The sequence below is a fragment of the Phlebotomus argentipes genome, unplaced genomic scaffold, assembly GCF_947086385.1.
Source record: "Phlebotomus argentipes unplaced genomic scaffold, Phlebotomus argentipes genome assembly contig_5, whole genome shotgun sequence".
Lineage (NCBI taxonomy): Eukaryota > Metazoa > Arthropoda > Insecta > Diptera > Psychodidae > Phlebotomus > Phlebotomus argentipes.
Window position 1 is genome coordinate 12,430,151 of NW_026776165.1, and position 12,172 is coordinate 12,442,322.

Sequence of the window (12,172 nt, forward strand, 5' to 3'; positions counted from 1 at the left end):
CCCCAAACATATCCACCGTGAGAAGCACGACACTAGTGCAAAATGACGTGGACGTGAGAAATATTGCAAGTGACAGAGTGAATCATTTGGAGGTGAGCTTTAATCTCGCAACACGATCGTCACTTTTCCACGTCCAACCATTTAAAGCGACTTTAAAGAACACGTATTTCCACTTATGTCAGTACAAAAACTTACCTTCTGTCTAATTGGCTTCAATTGCAGTTCAAGAATCTCTCACCTGAAAGAATAGCACAAAAAAAACGGTCTAAGAAACATATTGGATATCTTCTTATGAGCGCGCCGCTTAAGAGCTCTCTTAGAGCGCTCCTCTTATCACTTAAAAACGGCGCGCTCCAAAATCGATTAGGCGCCGACATTTTTGGGTGCATTTGCACTCGTGCGCAGTCGGCCGGTGCTCAGCGGAATGTGAATGGATTTATAAGGGGATTCCGCTGAGTCATCGGCCTCTATCACTCCTCAATCGCTCATCACTGCGTGTTATCAATATCTCTGTTTTTTGTGGCGGCCATAGTGGCAATTTGTGTAATTTAGATTGCATTTCTGAGAATTCGAGGCCCTTTAAATTTGCCAATTCGTTGAGAATTTACGTCACTGTTGTATTAGTTAAATAGTGAATTAAATACGTCCTAAGTAAATCTCACGAGCGTTTTCTCTGGTGTGGCAAGACGAGGAATTGGAGCGGACTTTCCTCAGTCTTCTCAACTTCTTCACAACAATTTGGGCAGAGAAAAGGGCGCAGGACACAGAATTTTTTGTCCTTCATCCGCGGATGGAGTGATTGAACTATTCTGTGTATTCTACAGGTGAGAACGAGACCTTTTCTGGGATTTCTTGGCGGAGGAATCATTGGAGAGTTTTATTAAGACAATTCTCGTTCAATACCAGGTGAGCTACAGGCAATTTTGGGCACTTTTCCTGGCGGAGGACTGCAGGAGGCGTGAGGTGTATTAACACACTGCTCTGCCATTTATTTATCAGGTGCGTGAGCCACATTTTTTGTCCTTCATCCCGCGATGGATTGATTTGAACTATTCTGTGGTATTTCTACGTTGAGAACGTATCCGTTTCTGGGATTTCTGGGGCGGAGTGAATCTCCCTGGAGAGTTTTATTAAGACAATTCTCGTTCAATACCAGGTGAGCTACAGGCAATTTTGGGCACTTTTCCTGGCGGAGGACTGCAGGAGGCGTGAGGTGTATTAACACACTGCTCTGCCATTTATTTATCAGGTGCGTGAGCCACATTTTTGGTCATCTTCGCCTTTTCCTGCGACCTTCAGCGACTTCCGGCCGTCCATCCAGCCATCATCATGTCTCTGGTGAAGCAGCGAGACGGAATTGTGACCGCCATCGAGCGAATCGAGGCCTACCTGGCGTCGCTGGGCGAGGCAGACGTCCCTCATCTCACCCGAGAGGTTGTCACGTCCCAGAGGAATTTAGCAGCGACGCTGAGGGCCGACTACATCGATGTCCACGCTCGGATCATCGAGTCCACCGGCGATGCGCAGACCAGGATCAACGAGCAGGCGTGCAAGACGAAGTTCTTGCAGAGAGTGGAGAGCCTGCTGGAGAAGATCAACCGCTTCCTGGTCAACTTCCCGCCGCCGCTGCCCAGGACGTCTAGCCCGAATACCTCGGGCGACTTTGCTGCGGTCATGGAGCGGATGATGCTGCAGAACCAGGACCAGATGACGCAGCTCATCGCGGCGTTTCGTCAAACCGCAAGTAGCGATCCCTCACGTTCCATTAAATTGCCACAAATCCAACTGCCCACCTTCAGTGGCAAATACTCGAGTTGGATATCATTCAAAGACCGATTCATATCTTGCGTCAAGTCCTCCACGAGTCTGAATGATGTTCAAAAATTGGAATATTTGCAATCGGCCTTGACGGGAGACGCCGAGTCACTGATAAAACACCTGCCCACAACCGCCGCGAACTTTGGGGTAGCTTGGGAGTTATTAATTGAGAAATACGAGAGGAAAAGCGAGATTATTGCTGACCATGTTAGGACGTTTTATAATATGCCCTCTGTCACGTCCCTGGAGCCAACCGCCATTCAGAAAATCAGCAATATCCTCTCGGAATCCACGCTGGCACTTGACGCCATCAACGTGACCACGCGTGACCCTTGGCTCATCCAGTTCACGCTGGACAAACTGGACACGGAGTCAAGGGTTCTCTGGGGAAGAGAGTGCGGCAATAGAGTGCCCACTCTGAAGGAATTCCGTGCCTTCTTAAATCAGCGTTGCATCGACGCCACAAACGCGATCCCCATTAATAAAATGCCGCCCAATGAGCGCTCCCAAGTCCCAAAGCCAGCTTCTCAGCCCAAGAAGCAGATGCCATCCATCCATAATGCCACTGCCACAAATAATTGCAAATGCTGCAACCAGTCAGCTCATCCCCTCTACAAATGTGCCCGCTTCCTGGCACACTCACCCGGGGAGAGATTCGAGGTCGTGAAGAAGCTGAGCTTATGTAGGAATTGCCTGGCCTCTCATCATACCAATTCCTGTACCTTCCACAAGTGCCGGAAGTGCCAGGGCAAACACAATGTTCTTCTTCACGACAAGTTCGTCGGTGAGTCTTCTGCCGATCCGCCGGCTCCGCTCCCACCACCGTCGAACCCTTCTCCTGTGGCAAACATTAACACCCAGACCACGCCGAGTTCTTCTGGAGGGCACACTAATTTTACTGGCCACTCGACAGTCACTCTCTCCAATTCCACTTCCACTAGTCGCCCCCATTCAACCGTCCCGAAGGTTTTCCTGGCGACAGCGGTGGTGGACATCATTACTGTGAGTGGACAGCGAATCCCGTGTCGCGTGATGTTAGACGGTGGAGCCCAAGTCTGCATTATGACGACAAGCCTGTACCAGAAGCTGCGGCTTCCGAGATCTCCTTCGGACATCACAATCTTGGGTGTTGGTAGTCAAGCCAATCAAGTGAAACATCGCGTTTCCACAACCATTTTCTCCCGGAAAAATGGCAGCCAGTTCTCCTTCGAGAGCTACATTATGCCACGGATTTCTGGCGACATCCCCAACTGGGCAGTGGACTCGCAAGCCATCCAAATTCCTCACGGCGTCGAATTGGCTGATCCTCAGTGGGACGTGCAGCGCCCAGTGGACCTACTAATCTGTGGCAATGCCTATTGGGATAGTTTACTTCCAGGCAAGATCAGTTTGGGCCCAGGACTGCCACATCTGCAGGAGACTGAGTTTGGCTACGTCCTCGTCGGAGAGCATCAACAATCGGCTTACGTGCACCATATAGAGGCTGCTCCAGCCCTGGATGTTGCGCTGCAGAAATTCTGGGAGCTCGAGGATCTGCCGGACGATCCACCACTCACTGACGAGCATCAACTGGCCGAGGCTCATTTCTGTGAGACACATAGAAGAGATGCAGAGGGGAGATTTGTGGTCAAATTGCCCTTCCGTGAGAGTTCAGAAGTTCTGGGACAATCTCGAGGACAGGCGGTGCGTCAATTCTTGGCTTTGGAGAGGCAATTCGAGAAGAAACCAAAGCTTAAGACGATGTATGAGGAGGTGATGAAGGACTACAAGGAAAGAGGATGGCTGGAGTTGGTTCCACCTGGCGAATTCGGCTCTTCCTCCTATTATATGCCACACCATGGAGTCCTCAAGGAATCCAGCGTCACAACTAAGCTGCGAGTTGTCTATAACGCGAGCGCTAAGACCAGCTCGGGCTACAGTTTGAATGACATCCTCATGTGTGGCCCCAATGTCCAGCCGAACCTCATTCTCACGCTGCTTCGATTCCGTCTGCATCCAATTGCGATGAGTGCGGACATATCCAAAATGTATCTGCAAATCCAATTGGACTCCGCGGACGCGAACTTCCAGAGATTGGTCTACCGAAGTTCTCCACACGAGCCGCTGAGAGACTACAGAATCCCTCGCGTCTGCTTCGGTGTTGCATCATCACCATTCCTGGCCACGAGAGCACTCATCCAGCTGGCCAATGACCACGAGAAGGAATTTCCACAGGCAGCAGCTGCGCTCCGCACCAATTTCTATGTCGATGACCTGCTGGTGTCGACATCCACATATTCGGAGGCAGAAAGGCTGCAATCTCAACTGGTGGAATTACTTCTTCGTGGTGGATTCACTCTGACGAAATGGTCGAGCAATAGCCATCGCTTGTGCCGCCAACCTGATCAAGATGCGATGCCGGACGCGGTGACAGTGGGCGAATCCGTCACCAGCACTCTGGGAATGATTTGGAATTCATCTTCGGACGATTTCAGATATACTTCTCCAATGGACATCTCCGAGGACATCAGCACAAAGCGGCACATGGCATCCGGCGTTGCCAAATTCTTTGATCCGGTCGGCCTGATGGGACCGGTCATTGTTGAGGCCAAAATCATGCTGCAGGACATGCACAGGATGAAGTTGGGATGGGACGAGCCAGTGCCTCCTGAAGTGCAGAAGCAATGGAAGGATTTTGTGCTTCGGCTTCGAGATATCACGCAAATTCGCATTCCGCGCTGGATTTCCATGTTCTCCAACCCTGATGGCGTGGAACTGCATGCATTCTGTGACGCAAGTGGCAAGGCTTATGGAGTTGCCATTTATGTGGTCACCATCTTCCAAGGACAGCGCTTTGCTCGCCTACTGATGGCCAAATCTCGAGTGGCTCCGAAGAAGGAAATCACAATTCCCAAACTCGAGTTGTGCGCGGCGACTTTGGCCGTTGAGACGACAAGTAGAATTCAGGATGCTGTGGTCCCTGATTCTACCCACTATTGGAGTGATTCCACAGTCGTCTTACACTGGATCAATAGCCCGCCTGACGCGTACAAAATCTTCGTCGCCAAGCGCATCGGAACCATCCGCGAGAAAACACGCGCTAATCAGTGGCGGCACGTGGCATCCGGGGAGAATTCAGGAGACATCATTTCTCGTGGTGCTTCTCCGTCACAACTAATTGATATGTCTTTGTGGTGGGAAGGCCCAGCCTTCTTGAAGGAGCCAATGACGTCCTGGCCTCCGCCCTTCAGCTCAGCCGGCTGTGCAGCCGAGGAGGTGGATTGTTTCGTGGCTTCCGCGAAACAAGAGTGTCTCATTCAGCCCCTATTGGAGAGATACTCGGGCCTTCCAAGGATTCAGCGCATCATGGCTTATGTGCTGAGATTTGCTCTCAGGCGTCGACATCCTCTGCCCGCCACAATTGCGCCGATTAACGCTGATGAGATGGATCGGGCGCTCCTGTTCATCATCAAGGTGGATCAGCGTCGCGCTCTCCCATTTGTTCATCAGCAGCTGGAGAGAAACGAACCCCTTCCTCCTCAGTGGATGTCTTTGGCATCCCTGACACCGTTCGCGGACGAGCAAGGGCTTATCCGCGTAGGAGGAAGACTTGAGAACGCGGACCAGCCGTTCTCATCCAGACACCCAATATTGTTGCCAAAGTCCCCATTAACGGACAGGATTATGCGGTGGGAGCACATCAAGCACCTGCATGCCGGACCAAAGCTCCTCTTGTCGACGGTCCGTCAGCGGTTCTGGCCACTTTCCGGTCGGAATTGTGCTCGGAAGGCAGTGCATAGCTGCCACAAATGCTTCCGCGCCAAGCCGAAGCCCCTTGAGCAGCTGATGGGGAATCTTCCGGAACACCGCGTGAATCTTTACCGTCCATTTCAAGCAACGGGTGTGGATTTTGCTGGCCCTCTTCTAATGATATCTTCCGCCACCCGGGGAGTTCGCTCCAGAAAGGCCGGCAATCAGAAGGTTTACATAGCAATTTTCGTGTGCATGGCAACCAAGGCTGCACACTTGGAAATAGTCTGCTCACTGTCCACTGAGGCCTTCTTGGCGGCATTCCGTCGTTTTGCAGCGCGCAGAACGACTCCCAGACATCTCTATTCTGACTGCGGCAAGAATTTCGAGGGTGCAGCCAATGAATTCGTCCGTCTTCTTGACCAGGAGAAAACTCAACAGGAAATCGTGGGACAGACGCAGACCGACGGAATCTCGTGGCATTTCAATCCGCCAGCTTCTCCACACCATGGCGGGCTTTGGGAAGCCTGTGTGAAGAGCACGAAGTTCCACCTAATTCGTGCCATCGGATCTGCGCCAGTGTCTTACGAAGAGCTCCACACCACCTTGTGCCAAATCGAGTGCGTGCTGAACAGCAGGCCTCTGTGCACCATCTCTGAGGACCCCAACGACGGTGGCATGCTCACTCCTGGCCACTTTCTGGTTGGTGCGCCTGGAAATGCACCTCCCGATCCCGATGTGGGGCGCATTCCGGAGAACAGGCTCTCCTACTGGCAGCAGTGTCAACGGCGAGCACAGGAGTTCGGGAAGCGCTGGAGACTCCACTATCTCAACACGCTTCAGCAGAGGCCCAAGTGGAGAGTCTCTCAGGACAACCTGGAGGTCGGAGAGGTCGTGCTTCTCCTGGACGACACAGCCAAGGAGGGATCCAAGTGGATCCTGGGACGAGTGGAGACGGCACATCCAGGAGGTGACGGCAAGGTCAGAGTCGTCACAGTACGCACAGCCCGCGGAGTGTATAAGCGCCCCATAGTGAAGATTGCGCGCCTGCCAAAACAAGATGAGGAGTTCCCTGGCCTTGGCGACTCCAACGAATCTTAAGGCCAGCCGGGGAGTAATGAGCGCGCCGCTTAAGAGCTCTCTTAGAGCGCTCCTCTTATCACTTAAAAACGGCGCGCTCCAAAATCGATTAGGCGCCGACATTTTTGGGTGCATTTGCACTCGTGCGCAGTCGGCCGGTGCTCAGCGGAATGTGAATGGATTTATAAGGGGATTCCGCTGAGTTATCGGCCTCTATCACTCCTCAATCGCTCATCACTGCGTGTTATCAATATCTCTGTTTTTTGTGGCGGCCATAGTGGCAATTTGTGTAATTTAGATTGCATTTCTGAGAATTCGAGGCCCTTTAAATTTGCCAATTCGTTGAGAATTTACGTCACTGTTGTATTAGTTAAATAGTGAATTAAATACGTCCTAAGTAAATCTCACGAGCGTTTTCTCTGGTGTGGCAAGACGAGGAATTGGAGCGGACTTTCCTCAGTCTTCTCAACTTCTTCACAACAATTTGGGCAGAGAAAAGGGCGCAGGACACAGAATTTTTTGTCCTTCATCCGCGGATGGAGTGATTGAACTATTCTGTGTATTCTACAGGTGAGAACGAGACCTTTTCTGGGATTTCTTGGCGGAGGAATCACTGGAGAGTTTTATTAAGACAATTCTCGTTCAATACCAGGTGAGCTACAGGCAATTTTGGGCACTTTTCCTGGCGGAGGACTGCAGGAGGCGTGAGGTGTATTAACACACTGCTCTGCCATTTATTTATCAGGTGCGTGAGCCACATCTTACATAGAAAAACATATACACACACATAAAATTGCAATTCAGCATAATTTATTACACTCCCGAGTGCCAAACCACCTGATCTGAGTTGAAATCGAAGTGTAAAGATTGCAAGAGGCGCACAATGGCACTTTTTCAAACTTGTCGCACACGCCATTCCGAAAGGATTGACGCGCGCGGTGTGGGTGAAAAATAGGCAGAGGAGGTGAGGCAATTTCCGTTCCGAAATTCCCAATGTGCTGAATAATTTGTCGATCCAGCTTGATAAATTGATACACACTGAATTGACAATCTATCATTTTCGCTTTTGCCACCCCACACACAACTCTTCAACTCTCCCCGCCCTTTTTTTCCACCCCCAGTGTGTGTGCGCCAGATGATGTAAATCGGCAGGGTCACAGCCAGAAGTTGTCGGTATAAATTCCCGGTGAATATCATCTGAAAGCACCCCTGCCGTGTGCACAAAATGGGAATAATGGGGAATATTTTATAGACTTGCCAATTGAGTTTCACAACTCCTTCATGCATTATGCCCAAACGCCTGACATGCCGAGAGGGTGGCGGGAAAAAATGTATCTACATACAAATACAACCATTAAATGTGAATTAAAATCCTGTTTCGGGGGAATAAATTAAAAATTCCCCAAAGTCCAATCTCATTCAGCGGAAATTGCAAACATTCGACGGAAAATTTGATGGGGATTTCAAAAAAACTGAGCACTTTTCTCCTTATCCGAAACATCTAATTGGATTTCCGGATGGATTAGTAATTTTCTCGTTTTTTTCCACATCCCACATCAGTCGCCCATCGCCTGTTCCCAATCATTTTCCAACGCAGTATTCTCAGCTCAGCTCTGAGCCACACAATCTGTGCGTCTGTCAACCGAAATAATGGACTGTAATTGGGCTGTTTTTCGCGTGGATCTTCTGACGCCCACTGCAATGGAGAATCACTGTCGTCAATTGATACTAAACAACAAAATTCTCATCAATGGATCCCAAATGTAAGGTTCAAATTTGGGTTCGCCTAATCAATAAGATTGAATCTGGTAAGAAAATAGTCTTGGACTGACTTTTCTCTAAAAACAACAGAAATGTAAGTTACGTGAAGCCTGGAAAATTGTATTTTAAAAGTGAAATATACATAAATTACCAATATCCGATCATCCGTAAGAGAAAATCCATCGTTTTCCCAACGACAGTCAGTCAACAGGGAATCAAGAATGCCATGAGTTATTCGGATATGAGAAATTCTGTGTGTGTATCTGAGAAACTCATTCATCGCCCAAGAGATGGAAATCCCTCCCAAAAACAAACACACACCATCAGTGGAGAAAAAAGCCCCCATCGAGAGCACCCTCTTGAGCTTTCGCTACATGTGTTCCTGCTGGATGTTATTGTTCAATTCCCTGAACAAATAGCAATTCACACGGTGACAGTGGCTGTGAGAACTTTCTTTTGCCATCTCCATGGCACAAGCACTTGCGAGAGGCTTCTGTGACTCGGGCAGACATTTGGGATTTTGTGTCAGGGTGCCAAAGAGCACTGTTCTGTCCGCAATTCAATAGAGGGGCCGTGGAGAAAGAAAATGGAATGTGTTGTCGTCAATTGTGAGCGCTTTTCTTCCCATGAATACATGCAGAATTCCACAGTTGAATACATGTGATTGTTCTTAATTCCTTCATTACGTTATTCAGAATTTACCATTCATTTATTGAGGAATTTCAAAAATATCCATTTATCGCAAACAAGATCTATTCTTGTACACACCAGAGACTTCATCTCAAACTGCTTTCATATCGTGATTCGCAAATTCGCTCCCACGCTTTATTCCCTTTGCGCTCTTGTGTGTGCTTAGGAAGCTCAATTGGTGAATCAACCACAGATAGAAATCCCCTTTTCACTTCTTCAACTATCGCAACACGTGAAATTTATGAGAATGTATCTCGATTGTGGGAAATAATGCCATGTGTTGACCGGGAATCATGTGTGATTCCCATACGTGATTTTTATGTGAGACACCCAATCATTCGGGCATTCAGGACATTCGCTTCAACACTGATTGGATGAACAGAGTCCAGATTAAAAGCTCAATAGCAGTGGCTTCACGCTCAACCCTCAGCAGATCCCATCACATTTCTGTCAAGGAATGTCCCTCTGCTGTGCTGTCACACAGACCAGCACAATTGATATGGGCTAGAAGGGTGCCAAAGAGGAGAGAAGAAAATCAACTCTGAAGTACTGGAGGCTAAATATTAAGCTTTTTTTCTCCACATTTCTGCTGTGCCACTCGCCGAATTAATATTCGATGTTGCCTTCGCTCGCAATCCTCGTCAATCTTTAGCCACATTCCTCCTGAGAATATATTCGCACAGTCGTATTGCGGAGAAGGAGCCTAAATTCTTCAGTTTTGATGAAATTCATCACGACACAGGGATTATTTTCTGTGGGATTTGCAGATAACACATACAATATTCACATTCAACTCTTATCTTCCAGTTCCTCAGCGCTCATAGAGAGTAAAGAGCTTTTCACAGAAATGAGAATTTTCACTGCAAACAACTTTGTCTATGCACTCAGAAAAATCATGTGGAGAGGCAGAAGAACTTTGCTAAGCTCCTCTCGACAATGCGAGTCAAATAATTTTATTTTAAGTAAAACTTTTGACAGAAGCCAAGAAAGTAAGTTTTCGCTAAGGGAAAAACTGGAAAAAAAAACTCTAAATATACAGACAGAATTGCATAGTAGGAAAATACCCTTCCATTGGGAAAAGTTTAATATAAAGCATTTAATATAGTTCTTAAGTAGTTTTAAAAGATTTATTTCACTACTTGCAGTTCTCTTTTCCCTCTAACGAAAATCGAGACTCATAAATTTACGCATTTCATTGACAATTCTGCGAAAACTTAAGAGTAAAAATCCATTCAACGTACTCCAGAGTCAAATACTCTGCCTATTTTCGGTTCTCTTCACATGTTTATTTTGCATAGACATCAAGTCGTACCTGAGGATTCTCTGCAAACATAAGGGTTAACATACGATCCTGTACCATGCTCAGAAATCATCCCCGAAACCTCCTTGAGCGCCGCTCCCTCAAGGCGATGGCAAACACTGCAATTGCGAGTCAATTTCCTCAGGGTGTATCTCTCATGGTAACTAAATCACCACTGTCTCCCCACAAAGTCAAGTAATTTCCATGCCTCATCCACCCATTCACATTGAAATGAACAAATTAAACCCATTTAATTAAAAGCAAATATATTTTCCATGGAGTACGAATTGTGGAATTCACCTTTAAAGTTTACTTAACCCTCAATATTTTGATGAGAATCAGGAAGGAAAGCGTTCAAAGTGGAGAAGCTTAAAGCATATTTGAACTTCCGCGTTGTCTTTTAGGTGGGAATATTGTCGGTTACATCATTAATAATTTACTTTGGTGTATTTAAGAATTGACGAGGAGATTTTATGCATCTTGTTCGCGAAAAGTTTGATGAGAAAGTGTGTGTGTCGTTGAAATTTTATCTGCTCGGCAGCAATTGTTGATTTAGTCCGTGGTATTTCCAGCAGCTCCCCCGCAAAAAGCCCTCCCCTCAATGGGGCGGCTCCATTTCGGTTTCTGAGGATTACTGCGAGATTTCGCCCCGAGAAGCTCTCTGACTGAGGAACTCAAATGACTTTCACATTGTTGGCTTGCGGAACGTGGGATGGAGGGTGTGGGGATTTTGGGGGCCAGCTGTGGAGCTTACATGCTGAATTGTCTTTCATTTCCTCCTCACGCACAAAATCAACATATGCCCTCGCATTTTTTGCCACCCAGATGCGCCCCTTCTCTCATGCCCAGATTGAGATGATCATCGTGGCAATTTTTTCCCCAGCACACGCTGAAGAAATCCTGGGATTGGCGTGAGCTGGGGGTGAAAGCCCCATGATGGGGGTGGATGTGTGGCCCAAAGCCCAGAGCCAGAACCCTATCACTCGTTCCGTAATCCCAGGACCACCCCAAGTGTGGCGAAGTGAATTTCCCCGAGCTAAAGTGTCCATTGTGGAAACTCCTGGAGAACTGTGTCATTGTTGCTAAGAATACATTCAGCTTCTCTCTTCCGGGCCATCAAGTAAATTGACACAATTGGACTCGTATTTCCATGTTAGACTGAAATCATCAGACCTGAAATCTAAACCGCAGCGCCGGCACTTCGAGACTTTCATCCTTCTCGCTCAGATATGTGGGAATTTTCTGACAAGGCGATACCCTCAAAGTTGATATAATGCCAACATTCCTAATTTACACGCAGTTTCGCTGAATTTTACCAGAATTATACAATATAACAAAACTAAGGCGCCTCCTGAATCACCAGTTATGGGCAAAGTTAGTCATGTAAATCCCACAATTTACTCATGGATCCCGCACGTCAATTTTCCATTCGTATCTCTGAACTCCCGGATCACCTCCGCAAAGTGCTCCAACTCTCCATAGAGCCGGTCTTTAAAGTAAACTGACAGAACTTGTCCTCAGGGGCACAGTCAGAGTTTCCAGTCGTCATTTAATTTAATATTGACCGCCACAAGTTTGAGCAGCACAATAACTCAAATATTAACTTGTTATTAGGTTCATCACGCCAAAAGCTTTCATAAGCATGACATTATATTTATTCCATTAAGGTAATTTTATCCTTTAGCTGGAGAGTCTTATCAATGTCACTATACTGTTTCTTAGTGTGGGAAAATTCACATGGAAAAATGTGAGTTTGCAGTTATTATTCCAACATTTCAATTCAATACTCAGCTA

The 12,172-nt window shown here is 47.6% G+C and overlaps 2 protein-coding genes across 2 annotated transcripts in view; one reads left to right on the forward strand and one right to left on the reverse strand.

Annotated features, from left to right (window-relative positions):
* The window catches only part of LOC132255677 (limbic system-associated membrane protein), a 51,906-nt gene that overhangs the window by 25,101 nt on the left and 14,633 nt on the right, over nucleotides 1-12,172 (reverse strand). Inside the window, exon 2 of the mRNA XM_059751794.1 lies at nucleotides 196-238. The gene's annotated coding sequence lies outside the window, so the exon portion shown is untranslated. The remainder of the gene's footprint in view (nucleotides 1-195; nucleotides 239-12,172) is intronic.
* LOC132256052 (uncharacterized) lies at nucleotides 1,330-6,648 on the forward strand. The gene has a single exon (XM_059752232.1). The coding sequence runs from the start codon at nucleotides 1,330-1,332 to the stop codon at nucleotides 6,646-6,648; it is 5,319 nt and encodes a 1,772-aa protein (XP_059608215.1).

What these genes read in the sequence shown, in the direction of transcription:
- LOC132256052 (XM_059752232.1), top strand. Translation starts at nt 1,330, where the DNA reads ATGTCTCTGGTGAAGCAGCGAGACGGAATTGTGACCGCCATCGAGCGA.